Raw genomic sequence first — 16,701 nt, 5'->3', positions numbered from 1 at the left:
TTCCATTCCTCCTTCCCTCTCTGACCATCTTTTTCTTAGCATTTATATCACAAAAGTTTTTATGTTTCTTTTGTATACCTTTTCCTTGCCTGGAAAGATAATGCCAATGTTCCATATCTCAGATCATTGCAAAGTGGGATAATCCAACCTTCAAATTAACTATTTATTTGCCATGATGCTGATGACCCTATAGTTCTGCCCATCACAAACTTCTCCCTTATTTTTGATGCCTCAGTTTCTCTGGAACAAACTCCTCTCTCTCTCTCTCTCTCTCTCTCTCTCTCTCTCTCTCTCTCTCATATCAGATTCCCTAACACTGGGGGTTCATTTCCCTATCTATGATCAACAGTCCCAAACTTGGAACCTTGCATCCAAGCTCTGTAGAAAGGGACACAAGGCAAGGGTAACCAGAATAAAACCACCTGTGTAGTCTACATATGCTTAAGATTGACTGGCATTCATGGCCATCATCTTTCCAGTCCTGAGCCAGACTCAAAAGATAATTATTGGGAAACATTCATGATTCAAAATTTGCTTTCTTTGATAAATCACTACTTTCCTGGGTATAAATAAATGCAAAAAGAGACTACGATCAGGACTCTCTCCTTAACCTTTGGAGTAACTGCAGAGCCCCCACTAAAGCAATAAGTGGCCCTCTAAAACTCCTAATCTCTGGCCGAAGTTGTTCATTAAATAGCCTTAGATTATCTTGTGACTGAGCAAGGAGATGTCTGTGCCATAGCCAACACCACTTGCTGCATTTGTACTGAGATTTGTGTGGATATGGAAACTCAGGCACACAAAATCTGAGAACAAGCCCATTGGTTACAAGTCTAATCTGACTCCTCTTGGAATTGTGATTTATTCAACTGGTTACCAATGGATTGGGTTCATGGTTAAGATCTACACTACAATTTTATCTTTCTATCTTATTTTTCATTATAGTTTGTGTTGTAGTTTTAAAAGTACCTAGTTTTGGGGGCACTTGGGTGGCTCAGTTGTTTAAGCATATGACTTCAGCTCAGGTCATGATCTCGCAGTTCGTGAGTTCGAGCCCCACGTCAGGCTCTGTGCTGACAGCTCAGAGCCTGGAGCCTGCTTCGGATTCTGTGTCTCCCTCTCTCTCTGCCCCTCCCCAGCTCATGCTCTGTCTCTATCTCTCAGTAATAAGTAAATGTTAAAAATATTCGAAAGTACTTAGTTGTTATCTATCCAGCCTTTATAAAACCAACAAACCTGATTGACTAATGTTTACTCTTCACAAAGCCTCCCTGCTTTCACTCTATTCTGACCTAATCTAAAGAGTTGCTTCACATATGGCCTTTGGTTGGTACTAATCTTGAAAGCATCTCTCACCCTGAAGAAAGATGTCCAATCATGGAATGGTGAAGGAAAATAAACAAAATGAGTACGCAGTCAAAAGGCAAGGTCCATGTAGAAAAAAACACCTAGCAATATATTGAATGATCAGCATCCCATAATAGGGGCTTGATCAAAAGAGAGGAATATAAAACCAAGCTAAAATGGAGACATTGTATCAGGGACAAACCAGAAAGAATCAACACAGGTGCATAAAATAAACTTAGCCTAACCTTATAGGAGTTTACAGTTTTTCTCAGTAATCAGTAGAGGAAATCAGCCAATTCCCCAAAATCAAGTCTGTTCATGCCCTCTCTGGACTTCCTTGTTTCCCCTGACTCAGCTAGCCTGATCCAAATAAGAAAGAAGACCACCAGGTAACCAACCAGAGTTGGTTGAAAAATCTAAATAACTTTCACATTTACCCCATAAAAATCCCCTAGCCTGTAAACAACTTGGAATTCATTGCTTCAATTGCCTTGAGTTTCCTGGCTTGCAGGTCAACAACTTTGTAATAAATTCACCTTTATGTTTTGTTTTATTCAGCATGCAAAGTTTGTTTTTTGACACTTCAAAACACACAGCCAATAAAAGAAGGCAGATCCTGAATTGAATCCAAGCGATATGACTCTAAAAATTAAGCAACTTAGGTTTGAATTTAGGCCCCTCTGGTTCAAAACACAATATTGAAATACTACACTGAGTGTGCAAGGGAAGTTTTGAAATTCAGGGGTATGGGGACCCCACCACAGATGTTTCCTCAAGTGTTTGTCTAATGACAATCTCACATTGAGAGAGAAAGAGGCTTCCTCAAGCCTGTGGCTCTGACTTCTGACTCAGAAGAAGTGACAGGGTCTCATCTGTGTACCCTCGTGATGAGTTTATGGTAGAGCCACCTGACCTATTACATCTAAACCCGTTTTCCCTAGTAGCCACCCCAGATGAATACACTGATCATACTTAGGTTAATTTCTACAATAGGCAAATAGACTCTTGGGCCCAGGCTTGATAAATCTTCCTGTCCTGGCCCTTTCAGAGACAATAAGAAATTGTGTCTAGCTGCAGACCCAGCCTGCATATCCAGCTCTGAACTGCATGAGGGCTCAGCCTCTGCTTGCAGCTAGGAGTTAATGGATCCCATGAGAAAATGGGCACCTCCTCATGGAATAAGAGACAGCTTCTCCCTACACTTGGTGAATTTCAGAATATACAGGAGTCCTCACTGAGACTGGGTCTTTTACGTCTCTAACAAGTTCTCATTTCTACCTTTCTTCTTGCTATTATCTTTGCTGTATCCTTGTCTGTAAAACTCAAACTCTCCAGCATAACTCGCTCAGCCTCTCAATTGATCTATGAGACTTCTTCCAGTTTTCATTTTCTATGAAAAGGTATCCATGTACAAGATACCTGGATGTTGACTTCATATCTCTTCTTTCTTTGATTCCTTGCCTGAACACTTACCTTCTTCCTGCACTCCCACCTCTTCTGCACGATGGGAGGAAATTGCCCAGGGATCTGTGATTACATTCTTCTCCTGTTTGTCTCTTTTCTTTCCTGATGCTCCATTGGTTCTTAGACTGTCCCTGCTGCAATCATAGCTTTTCTCCAGCATTGCCGCCCTGAATGGTCATATCTCCAGTGACCAGAAAGCACTTTACCAAGGACTGTGAGAACACAGATTGCATCCAGAAGAAAGTAAGATACAAGCATTGAACTTAGTCACTAAATCTAGTCAAACCCCTAGGGTCAGGTCTTCATCTTCTGGAGAAAAACAACAGCCTCTATTTGTTGCCACCTCCAATCCACGAAGCATTATTGCAACAGCAATCTTTGTAAGCTATTACTTCATATCCCTAGATGACGACAACAACAACAACAACAACCTTGAAAAATAATAAATAAGAAATTATTGAGGTGTCTATTATGTGCTAAGCATTTGTACCATTTAATTTAAAGCTCACATAATTTTGTGAAGTAGGTGGTATTTTTGCCTCTCTTTTTACACTTGAGGAAAATTGAGAATCAGATTGGTTAAATAACTTTCACAGTGCCACAGATTTAAAAAATGATAGAGGTGGGTGGTGGATCCAGGCACGTTGAGCCTTCCCCTTTGACCAGAACTGTATACAACTTTCAAGTATGGGTTTGTAAACTTTAACATGGAAAGCAACACATGTTATTTAATCACATTATAACGCAGCCATCTCAGTCAATAGAGCAAGAGACTCTTAATCAAGCTATGGAATTTATATATATACAGCTTTTAATTTACCTATATATGCACCAAACACGTGCACACACATGCCTGTCTGTAAAGCAAGTTATAAAATAATACACATATAGGTGGAGAGGTGAAGACAAGTGCTTATGTCCTTCTTATAGCTCATGGAAAATCTCTCATAAAGAGGGACTGCATTCCTTTTAAGTGATTATACATCAGATCTCATTAAGGATTATGATTTTTCCTGCTTCAGTAACATCCGCATATCACTGGAACCAGAGGAAAATTAATGTAATTGGTCAAGCAACAATCATCTGCCCAACTGGGCGAATGGACAGGTTTGGGTTAGCCCTACTCCTCCACTTCTGGTGGAGAATGGAGATTCTCTAAAAAGAGCAAGAAGGGACCTTCATCTCTTACTTGAAATACTTCTGCTGCTTTTTCTTTAAATGTCCCATCCACAAACCATGTGTCCTAGTGGGGAGCCTCTAGACTCTCAGCCCAATCTTTATTGAAACATGAAACATGTTTCAAGCTAACTTTCGTGTTGCTAACTAAATGTCTTTGTGGATGCTGTTCTTTTGGCTGATTATTTTTTTCACTGTTCTCCACCTATTCAAATTATACTGATACTTTTTTTTTCTGAAGAGGAAGTCGCTTTATTGAGGGGAGAACACTGCACGTGGCTGACACATGAAGGCAGCCTGGGGGGCGCCCTACACATCAGGCTCAGAAAGGGGCATGGAGGGGTTTGCTAAGAAAGATCAACTGGACGAGGTTCCTCTGGCAGCTTCCTGACCATCTCCTTGAAGGCAAATGTGGCTACAGGTAGAGCCCCTCAGGGGTGCCTTCTTGTTTTTTATAAAGAACATTTTCTTTAGATTTTTTTAACGTCTTCTTTTGTTACTTTCATCCTGCGTTCTCTCAAGGCCATCAGACAGGCCTCTGTATAGATTGCCTTGATGTCGGCCCTGGAGAGGTCATCTTTAGCCATGATCAACTCATCCAGGGTCACGTCATCAGCCAGCGTCATCCTGCTTGTGTGGATCTGAAAGATGTGCTTCTTAGTCTTTTCATCAGGCAGGGGAACTCAATTTTCCTGTCAGTGCGGCCTGGTCTGACAAGTGCTGGATCCAAAGTTTCTATTCGGTTTGTGGCCATGATAACTTTCACGTCACCCCTTGAATCAAATCCATCCAACTGGTTCAACAGTTCCAACATTGTTTGTTGAATTTCTCTTTCGCCACCGGAATGTGAGTCATATCTTTTTGTTCCAATGGCATCAATTTCATCAATAAACACGATGGACGGTGCATGTTCTTCTGCAACTCGAAACAATTCCCGAATGAGTTTGGGCCCGTCACCTAGGTACTTCTGAATAAGTTCAGAGCCAACCACTCTTAAGAAAGTGGCTGAGGTTTGGTTTGCTACTGCTTTGGCTAATAAGGTTTTACCTGTGTCAGGTGGTCCATAGAGAATGACCCCCTTTGGGGGCTTTATACCCATCTTTTCGTAATATTCGGGATGAGTGAGAGGAAGCTCCACAGATTCCTTAATTTCCTGGATCTGGTTGTCCAAACCCCCAATATCAGCATAGATTTCCTGGGGGGCCTTTTCTACCTTCATCACTGTGACCAAGGGATCTATGTCATCCATGAGCACCCCTATGACAGCATGTACCTTGTGGTTGAGCAGGACTGAACAGCCTGGTTCCAGCAGGTCCTTGTCTACAAAGGAAAGTATGCTGACGTAGTGTTCTGAGCTCACAGATGTGGACACGATAGCATGATTGTCATCAATGATCTCTTCCAACATTCCTACCGACATTGGGGCCCCCTCAGATCATCCACCTTCGATCTTTCCTCCTCTTGCTTTTCTCCTAAAGGCTTCATTTGTTCCTGATTTCTAATGAATTCTTCCTCCATGAGAAGGTAGTCTTTATTCTCTCTAACTTCAGTAATTTCAAGCGGCACTGAGTGTGAGGTGTCACCAGTGGCAGCTTGCTGGCAGCATCTGGTCCCTTTGTTTTCTTCTTCTTTTTCTCTACTCTAGTTGGTACAGGAGGTTCATATTTCTTTTTCTTGTCCTTGTCATCCTTCTTGCCACCTCCAGGGCCATGGCCACCACTCTGACTTTGACCCATCTTGCTTCGGCNATTTCTAATGAATTCTTCCTCCATGAGAAGGTAGTCTTTATTCTCTCTAACTTCAGTAATTTCAAGCGGCACTGAGTGTGAGGTGTCACCAGTGGCAGCTTGCTGGCAGCATCTGGTCCCTTTGTTTTCTTCTTCTTTTTCTCTACTCTAGTTGGTACAGGAGGTTCATATTTCTTTTTCTTGTCCTTGTCATCCTTCTTGCCACCTCCAGGGCCATGGCCACCACTCTGACTTTGACCCATCTTGCTTCGGCTGCTCGAACCCAAATTATACTGATACTTTGAAGCATAATTCAGCTCTACCTTACCTATGGGATCTTATGATCAATCAATTATTTGCTTATTCAAAAATATTTATTAAGTGNGCCATGATCAACTCATCCAGGGTCACGTCATCAGCCAGCGTCATCCTGCTTGTGTGGATCTGAAAGATGTGCTTCTTAGTCTTTTCATCAGGCAGGGGAACTCAATTTTCCTGTCAGTGCGGCCTGGTCTGACAAGTGCTGGATCCAAAGTTTCTATTCGGTTTGTGGCCATGATAACTTTCACGTCACCCCTTGAATCAAATCCATCCAACTGGTTCAACAGTTCCAACATTGTTTGTTGAATTTCTCTTTCGCCACCGGAATGTGAGTCATATCTTTTTGTTCCAATGGCATCAATTTCATCAATAAACACGATGGACGGTGCATGTTCTTCTGCAACTCGAAACAATTCCCGAATGAGTTTGGGCCCGTCACCTAGGTACTTCTGAATAAGTTCAGAGCCAACCACTCTTAAGAAAGTGGCTGAGGTTTGGTTTGCTACTGCTTTGGCTAATAAGGTTTTACCTGTGTCAGGTGGTCCATAGAGAATGACCCCCTTTGGGGGCTTTATACCCATCTTTTCGTAATATTCGGGATGAGTGAGAGGAAGCTCCACAGATTCCTTAATTTCCTGGATCTGGTTGTCCAAACCCCCAATATCAGCATAGATTTCCTGGGGGGCCTTTTCTACCTTCATCACTGTGACCAAGGGATCTATGTCATCCATGAGCACCCCTATGACAGCATGTACCTTGTGGTTGAGCAGGACTGAACAGCCTGGTTCCAGCAGGTCCTTGTCTACAAAGGAAAGTATGCTGACGTAGTGTTCTGAGCTCACAGATGTGGACACGATAGCATGATTGTCATCAATGATCTCTTCCAACATTCCTACCGACATTGGGGCCCCCTCAGATCATCCACCTTCGATCTTTCCTCCTCTTGCTTTTCTCCTAAAGGCTTCATTTGTTCCTGATTTCTAATGAATTCTTCCTCCATGAGAAGGTAGTCTTTATTCTCTCTAACTTCAGTAATTTCAAGCGGCACTGAGTGTGAGGTGTCACCAGTGGCAGCTTGCTGGCAGCATCTGGTCCCTTTGTTTTCTTCTTCTTTTTCTCTACTCTAGTTGGTACAGGAGGTTCATATTTCTTTTTCTTGTCCTTGTCATCCTTCTTGCCACCTCCAGGGCCATGGCCACCACTCTGACTTTGACCCATCTTGCTTCGGCTGCTCGAACCCAAATTATACTGATACTTTGAAGCATAATTCAGCTCTACCTTACCTATGGGATCTTATGATCAATCAATTATTTGCTTATTCAAAAATATTTATTAAGTGCCTTTAAATGCTAAGTGTTATTTCAGGCTGAGTGGCAGGAATGGAAGTGGGCCCCCCAAAAAAACTCAGTTTCCTCTCCTATTGAGTGTATATTCTGGTGGGAATTTTCTATGAACAAGTGAACAAATATATAAAAAAGAAAATTTTACCTTGGGACAAGTACCATAAAGGAAAATAAACATGAAGTTAAGACAGTTATTGTTCAAGCAATGCTCTTTACAGAGGAGGGGATAGTTGAGCTGAAACAAAAAAAATAAGAATGAACCAAATCTGTGATGAGCAGAAGTAGGAGGAGGGTCCAAATAGAGAGAACAACATTTTCAAAGTCCCAGAGTTATGTGCTTGGCTTTTGAGGAACAGCATGACTGGCATGGATGGAGTCATGGTTGGAGACAGAGGTGAGAATGAGAACAGAGACAGTAGGAAGTCAAACCATGTGGTGCCTGTGGGTCATGTCCAGGCTTTGGATGCTGTTTTAAGTACAATAAAATGTATTTAAGGGTGTCAGGCAGGGGTAGGACATAATCTGATGTGTATCGCTAAAGGCTTACTCCAACCACCTTATAGGGAATGGTTTATAAGCTTAGAGCAAAAGCAGGATCAGGATACTAGTGATCAAGCTACTGAAGAAATACAAGATAAAGATAACTGCTGGGGCACCTGGGTGGCTCAGTCGGTTAAGCACCCAACTTTGGTGTAGGTCATGATCTCACGGTTTTGTGGGTTTGAGCTCCGCATCGGGCTCTGTGTTGATAGCTAGTTCAGAGCCTGGAGCCTGTCTTCAGATTCTGTAACTCCCTCTCTCTCTGACCCTCCCTGGCTCATGCTGTCTCTATCTCTCAAAAATAAATAAAACATTAAAATATTTTTAAAAAGATAACTGCTTTCATTACAGTTATGGCATCCCTGAGAGAACCCCATTCATCATGCTTTATTATCCTTTGTGTGTGTTGCTGAAATCTGTTCACTAGTTTTTGAGGAGTTTTACATCTGTCTTCATGAAGGATATTTTTATTTTTATTTTCATGTGAAATATTTGTCAACTTTTGGTTTAGAGTTTTGCTGGCCTTATAAAATGAGTTGGAAAGCATTATCTCTGTTTTTTGCATCGAGTTTGTATAATTTGGTATTATTTCTTCCTTAAATTTTTGATAGAGTTAACCAATAAAATCATCTGAGCCTGAAATTTAGTTTATGAGAAGACATTTTATTAAAATTTTAATTTCTTTCCAGATAGAGTATTTAGCTTTTTCCTTCTTAAAACTGTTTTGAAAGTGACTATTTTTCACTAAATTTGTTCTTTTAATGTAAGTTAGCAAAGTTATTATAAAAACATTTTTCTTCTGTTCCTTATTATCACTTTATATCTATAAGGTCATGTAGTGATATCCTTACTTTTATGTTGATAATCTGTATTTTCTTTTTTTTTCTTAACCATTCTTACCAAGACCTTTTCAAATGTATTATTCCCTTCAAACAATTAAGTTTTTAATGCAGTGAAATTCACATAACATCAATTAACCATTTTAAAATACATAATTCAGTGGCATTTAGTGCATTCAGTGTTGTATAACCACACTTCTTTCTGGTTTAAAAACTTTCAAAACCCCAGAAGAACACCCTATACCCACTGAGTAATCACAGGTCATTCTTCATTCACAGGTCATTCACACATCTTTGCCTAATCCCCAAATAACCATTAATCTACTGTTAATCTCTAAGGGCTTTTCCATTAAGGATATTTCACCAAGAAGGGTTCATACAGGGATGCCTGGTTGGCTCAGTCTGTGGGGTATGTGACTCTTGATCTCAGGGTTGTTAGTCTGAGTCCCACACTGGGTGTAGTGATTACTTAAATATAAAGCCTTTTTATTTTTTTTAAAAAATAGTTTATTGTCAAGTTGGTTTCCATATAACACCCAGTGCTCATAAAGTCTTTTTTAAAAATGAGGTCATACAGTATGTGACCTTTTGTATCTGACTTCTTTAACTTAGTATGTTGTTTCCAAAGTTTATATTACTTTGCTCAGGCTGTCATAACAAAATACCACAGACTGGTGGACTAAACAACAGAAATTCATTTACTCACAGTTATGGAAGCCAGAAACCCAAGATCAAAGTGCCAGTATGGTTGGTTTCTGGTGAAGATTCCCTTTGGGGATTACAGGCAGAAACCTCTCGCTATGCCTTCATATATCTTTTCTTCAGTACTCATAGAAAGAAAAGGATGGAGGGTGAGTTCTCTGATGTCTGTATGAGGACACTAATCCTGTCAGAGTGACTAGTGTCCACCCCCCATAAGGTTAAATGACTTCTCTTAATCTTAATTACTTCCTTAGCAGCTCCTTCTCCAAATACAGGCTTATGGAGGGTTCAGATTCTACACTGGATTTGGGGAGGATACAAACATTTAGTCTGTAACAAGATCCACTCATGTGATAACAATTATTAATGTGTTATTTTCATGAATTTGATATTCATCTATGAATCCATTGTCAAATCTGAGGTCATGAAGATTAACCCCCATGTCTTCTTATAATAGTTTGAGTCGGTGCTTTTATATGTTTGTCCTTGATCCATTTCAAGTTAGTTTTTATATATGAATGAGGCAGAAGTCAAATTTTCTGCTCTTTTGTATAGTTATCCAGTTTTCCTAGCACCATTTGTTGAAGAGACTATTCTTCCTCGTTGAATGATCCTGCACCTTTCTCAAAAATCAATTAGCCAAAGATGTTTAGATTTCTGGACTCTAAGTTATATTCATTGGTATCTATATAAACCCTATGTCATTACCACACTGCTTTGAGAGATGCACCTTTGTAGTAAATTCTGAAATTAGGACATATGTGTCATCCAAATTTATTTATCATTTCCACTCTTGTTTTGTCTGTTCAGGAGTCTTTGTAATTCCATATTAATTTGAGGATTGACTTTTCAATTTTCAAAGAATTAACTTATGACTTTGTAAGTTTTCTCTTTTTTTGTTCTGTATTTCATTTATCTATGATTGTTATTTCTTTGACACTTTGTTGTTTTTTTAATTTTTAAAAATGTTTTATTTATTTTTGAGAGTGGGGGGGAGAGGAGCGACAGAGAGAGAGAAATACACAGAAGGCAAAGCAGGCTCCAGGCTCTGAGCTGTCAGCTGAGAGCCCTACACAGGGCTCAAACACATGAATTGGAGATCATGACCTGAGCCAAAGTCTGACGCTTAACTAACTGAGCCACCCAGGTGCCCCATTCTCTGCTACTTTGGATTTAATTTTTTCCTACCTCCTTTTCATTAAATGTACTTCATTCATGTTAAGTCTGTCTCCTTTTCTAATATAAGCTTTTAAAGTCATAAATTTTCTATACAGGTTTAGAAAATTCCACAAATTTTGATTTACTGTATTTTCAAATATCATTTGTTCAGAATATTTTCTAATTTCCCTTGTGATTATGATTAATTATTTTATCCTTGGTTTATATCAACACAGACTACATAATTTTCACATATTTGTAGGCAGATACTCTTATTGATACCTAATTAAATTCAAATATAGTTAATATATTCTATAATATTTTAATTTTTTAAAGTTTACTGATACTGATTTTGTGATCTGGCATTGGTTAAACATATACAGTTTCCCAATGAGTCTTTTAAAGTAATTTTTATTCCTCAGTTGGTTGTAGTGTTCTATACATATTAATTATGTCAAATTGGTTAATAAATTCTTATTTATTTTTGTCTGTTTTATCAATTATTGAGGGAGGTTTGCTAAAATATACAGCTATGCTATGAACTTTTAAAATTCTCTTTTAAGATCTGTCAGCTTTCTCTTCATTTATGTTGAAGTTATGGGGAGGGGGAAAGCCTGATGCTAAGAAAATAGATGATTCTGCATTCAAAGTGGGACTCTGTAATTGTGCACGGAGCTTTCCATCACAGAAGTTGGTCAAAAGGATGGGTAACTACATTTGAACAGTCTTGAATCCAAATACTAATACTTTACTTTTCCTATTCTTATTTTATATTGGGCTTTTTTCTTTTTTGCATAAGAAAATGTGAGTGCGCCTATAGAATGATTTCCTAGTAGTACTACAAGTGGTAAAAACAACACAAAGCAAAACAAAAACAAAAACATCTGTGTATGCCTATCACGCATCAGATCAGAGTCAGGGTCTTGGAAGTGGGGGGAGGTCATTGAATTAACCTGATTTTCATTTGAGGAATGAAGACGATGCATGCTCCCCATGACCCATTGTAGAGCATTCTGACCTCTGCCCCTGGGTTTTCTGGATCTCAGTGAGATTCTGCTTTATCTTATTGAGCTCAAGTCTCTCATGGAAGAAACACAGGACTTCCTTATGCTATTATATTCCCAATCTTCAGAATAAAGAAGGTAGGAAAATAAGAAAGGAGAGATGGGTGGAGGAATGGTAAAACAAAAAGGGAGCAGGGGAATAAAATTCACCATGATAACTGGAAAAATCTGTTTCCATTCATCCTTAATCCCCACAGTCTCAGCAGGAGCTGTTCTTAAAAGTACTTCTGAATTGTTAACCTAGATGGAATCTCCATCCAGTTCAGCATTTCCCCAGATTAGCCTTCTCCAGTATTTTCAGATTATCTCCTTTTAATAGCCTATCATCAAACTCAGTATTTTCCTGCACACACACACACACACACACACACACACACACACACACACACACACAAAGGAGAGGAAGGAAGGAAGGAAGGAAGGAAGGAAGGAAGGAAGGAAGGAAGGAAGGAAGGGAGGAAAAATAGAAAAACACAAAGTCCTATACCCAAAGAGAATATTGATTCTGGCAAATGCACTTATATGCCTAGGACTTCTGCACTTTTTTGTGTGTGTGCATGTGTGTATGTGGGTGTATATGCAACATTCTTACTATATCAGTCATTTACTGCAAATTTTCTATAATCTGGCACTGGAACGTTCCCATCTGTCTATTGCAGTAGAGTGAGTATATACTAAATGATAATATAATAACAACAACAATAATAAAGATTGATGCTACTGACTTCTCCACATTTCTGTGACCCAACAATATCATCTGCTATTTCTGGAGAGAACATAGGTGGAGAACTGTGAAGGAGAAAATGTATCTTCAAACCAATTTACCAGAGTTCCATTTATGATTTTCCACTATAAGACACACATTAAATTGTTTAACAATTATTAAAGAACACTAGTTAATGAGGAAGCTTAATTGTATGTTTTTAGTGATGTCCAATAAAAAAAATTCAGTTTTGTTTCTAATGAGAGATATATAATTTCTAGACAAATGATTATGGGTATTTTTGCATTGAATTATGATTTTATCTTCTATCAAAGTTCTTCAAGGAATAGGTACATTAATGTCTACATCTGCTATCCTGAACTTATTTCTGGTAGGAGTCTTACTATTACTTTGATACTTTAGCATTAATTTGTCCATCAGGACAAATTTGATCCTTTGATCACTGTGATTACTTAAGTCATTTAAAGGATCTGGCAAAACAAATTACTAAACTGAAACTTCAGTGTTTTATTTCTAGAAAACTTTGGGATTTATAAAACTCTGTTTGCTCTCAGAGAAGTTGTTCTTCCTGGCCAGGTGTAGAATATCACTGGAAGGGTGGGGCGTTTTCCTTCCCAAACTCTACCTAAAACTGGGAACAGCCTGTGCTTCCTTTCCTATTTTGACACCTGGTCCTCCAGTCACCCCAGCTGGTTAGGTAGCCCCCACCCTCAGGCATTCAGTCCTTGACTAACAGTCTCTCTTCTGAGCTCCTAAAGGGGAAGAGAGACTTCTCTTCTGTGCTGACACTGGGCAGGGGCTGCTGACGCTGCTGACACTGGACGGAGGCACTAGGGGGCAGGTCCTATGTACCAAATTTACTTTTGGTCTGAAAAATTTACACAGAAACTTGTTCTTTGTATGCTCTTTCTTTCACTTGGTCATATATAATCATGCTCTGCTTGCTCACATCTGTGCTGCTTTGTTGGGAGAGGGTAAGTCATCTCCTTTCTTGCTTTTTCTACTTCCCTCTACTTCGAGGTGGGTGAGAAGTTTGAACCAAGATATGCAGTGCAGATTTTCCTTATTTCTGGCATTCTACTGGTCAGAAGGGTAGGAGCTTTAGATTTAGGTTAGAGGGAGGGGTTGATTTCTGGACCCCACTTGGTCATGAGCCTAAAATTCATATTTGGCCATATGATCTTTACCAAGTTCTTCATTAAGTGTTAGTTGATGATTTCAGTCATTAATAGTGTTACTTTGAGCTTAGAGATGAGTCACCAGACAGGATCTATGCATTTCTGAGTCTTATAATACAGCCCACAATACAAAAAAGAGTTTCATGCCTACACCATAATACCTAACATACTGTACTAGAAGTTGGTAGGTAAAACACAAGATGCCCAGTTAAATTCAGATAAACATTTAAGTATAATTTCATCTCAAATATTTCATGGGGAATATATATACAAAAAAGTATTTGTTGCTTATCTGAAATTCAAGTTTAGCTGAAAATTCTGTTTTTGATTTATTTGTTTGCTTTTTCAAAATCTTCCAATAATAAATGGCTTCAAGTTTATTGAACCTAGACTCCAGTGCCAAATTGCCTGTATTTCAAGTCCCTACTGTGACTTCCAAGATCCATAGCAATCTTGTACAATTTTATTTCAATGAATTCTTCCTTAGTTTCCACAGCTATAAAAGAAATATAATAATATTACTTATCTAATTTATTTAATGTGACAATTATGTGCTAATACACAAAGTGCTTAGAACTATGCCTGGCATATAGTAAGTAGCTAACAAGCACTTGCTAATCTTTAACCTGTGCTCAGTTGAAATTCCCAGGTCTTTTCAGAAGTTCTTTTATATACAAAGTTTTCCCACTTTCCACATTGCATGACTGATATTTTTCTATGCAAAATAAAATTATTCTATTTTTATGTGAACTGTATACAAATTTAGATATGTGTGTATATGCATGAGTATGTATGCGTGTATCCATCCCTCTTCTCTTCTTTTTTTGCCTGTAACTCATTCCTTTGTTTGTCTCATTCAGTGTCCTTCTTTAGCAGACCAGGGGGCTCTGACAAAGGGGACAAATTTTGGAATGAGTTAAGGAGGCCTGGGGATGATAGTAGGAAGTCCTTTGCAGATAGCAGCAGATGCCAAGGCCAGAGGATGGATTATATCAAAACTGCCCAGAATGGAAACAGAGAACTGATAACCAACAAGCCCCAAGAGAGATAAGGAGAAACAGCAAGTCTCTGAAATTGAGCTGGTCTGTGCTCTCCTAGACTGACTAGTTAGAACCAGAGGCATGGCTAGCCAACCCAGGGCAGAGGAAGGTTGTGCTGGACAAAGTGCTTTCTAAACCATTACTGAAGTTCTGATTAAATTATTGAACCTAGTGTTCCAGAAGGTAGGGCACCAGCAGCCTCCTCTAGATGAAGTTGCCCAAATGTATATGAATCCACCTCTTATAGGATCATCCTGCCTGCCTTTATCCATCTCCTTTACTAGGAACTCAAGAATATAATTGTTGAAGTTCTTGTGAAATACAGCCTCCAACCTCTCCAGAAATCCCACCACAGTACACAAAAACTCCCAGGGACTATGATGCCTCACAAAGGCTTGGAAAAGAACCAGCCTCTGAAACTAACTTTGCCTTTATTCCTCATGTCCATTACGTCTCCTGTCCTTACTCTCACATCCCCTTCTGATATTAGCTGTGAGACCAGACTGAGCTCTTCTCCTGGGGCAGAGTATACAGCTGCAAAACAAAGAAAATAGTAAAGCCTGTGACTGCCCCCTCTCAGCTCCCATTTCCCTGCCTGGTGTGTTCAACATCCTTCCTCAATTTTCCTGTTCCTAAGAAGGGACTTTGTTGGCACTAACAGAGAAACGCAGCAAGTTCAGGGCATGGTGTCTCACAAGGAAAAGCACTCACCATCAGAAATATCTTTCTCTCACACATTCTCAGAGGTTGACTGTATTCTCTCACTTGTCTTTGTCAGTTCTGAAGGCAAGGCTGTGCTTTCTTGTGTTCGGTATGGCAAGTATTGTTTTAGAAACATTTAGCATTTTATATTAGCATTTAGCAGTATAGGTATGGTTTAGGGGCTGAGAAATGAGATACTGAAAGAAATGAATCACCCAAATAACAGCGTATTTTGGTCTTTACCAACAAAAAGAAGCAGAGATCAAGGGCAATTACCTATATAATTAGTGCTTAAAATTCTCTTTGCTTATGATACTCTACATAGAAGACCCAGGAGACTCCACCAGAAGCCTACTAGAAATTATCCAAGAATTCAGCAAAGTTGCAGGGTACAAAATCAACGTACAGAAATCAGTTGCATTTTTATACACCAACAATGAAGCAACAGAAAGAGAAATCAAGAAACTGATCCCATTCACATTTGCACAAAAACCCACTAAGTACCTAGGAATAAACCTAACCAAGAATATAAGAGATCTCTATGATGAAAACTATAGAAAACTTATGAAGGAAATTGAAGAAGTCACAAAGAAATGGAAAAAAATTCCATACTCATGGATAGGAAGAATAAATATAGTTAAAATGTCACCACTACCCAAAGCAATCTACACATTCAATGAAATCCCAATCAAAATTGCACCAGTATTCTTCTCAAAGCTAGAACAAACTATTCTAAAATTTGTATGGAACCACAAAAGACCCCGAATAGCCAAAGTCATATTGAAGCAGAAAACCAAAACGGGAGGCATCAACATCCCAAATTTTAGCCTCTACTCCCNTGTAGCAACATGGATGGACCTTGAGGGTGTTATGCTGAGTGAAATAAGTCAGGCAGAGAAGGACAAATATCATATGTTTGCACGTATAGGAGGATTAGGAGGAACTTAACGAAGGACCGTGGGAGAGAAGAACAGGGGAAATAGTCGGGGAGAGGGAGAGAGGCAAACCATGAGAGACTCTTGAATGCTGAGAACAAACTGAGGACTGATGGGTGTGAGGGGGAGGGGGGTTTAGGGCATGGAGAAGGGCACTTGTGGGGATGAGCACTGGGTGTTATATGGAAACCAACTTGACAATAAACTATTTGTAAAAAAAAAAAAAAAAAGGAAAAGAGAAGAAGTGGCTAGACTCTTAGTATATTTTACATGTAGAGCCAAAAGGATTTTCTAATGGTTTGCATGTGATATATTAGAAACAGAAGAGTCAAAGGTGACTTGAAGACTCGGCCTCAGCAAGTGGTAAGATGGAATTGCTTTTTATCAAGCTGGGAATAATATAGAATAGCAGGTTTCGGAGGTGGGTTGAAGAATCAAGAG

At 39.3% G+C, this 16,701-nt stretch overlaps 1 protein-coding gene and 1 pseudogene across 1 annotated transcript; both read right to left on the bottom strand.

Annotated features, from left to right (window-relative positions):
• Nucleotides 1–4,233: 4,233 nt before the first annotated feature.
• Nucleotides 4,234–5,977, bottom strand: LOC144225551 (26S proteasome regulatory subunit 4-like). The gene is given in 5 exon segments (XM_077756776.1): nt 4,234–4,471; nt 4,473–4,663; nt 4,666–5,412; nt 5,415–5,521; nt 5,775–5,977. Coding segments are annotated over 5 exon segments (1,317 nt in total). The 3' UTR covers nt 4,234–4,402.
• Nucleotides 5,978–6,131: 154 nt separating this feature from the next.
• On the bottom strand, nt 6,132–7,253 carry LOC144225550 (26S proteasome regulatory subunit 4 pseudogene; annotated as a pseudogene).
• Nucleotides 7,254–16,701: the final 9,448 nt, after the last annotated feature.

Source organism: Crocuta crocuta, unplaced genomic scaffold (assembly GCF_008692635.1).
Source record: "Crocuta crocuta isolate KB4526 unplaced genomic scaffold, BGI_CrCroc_1.0 scaffold537, whole genome shotgun sequence".
NCBI lineage: Eukaryota > Metazoa > Chordata > Mammalia > Carnivora > Hyaenidae > Crocuta > Crocuta crocuta.
The sequence above is the reverse complement of the archived record's forward strand: the minus strand, read 5'-3'. Positions and strand labels throughout refer to the sequence as shown.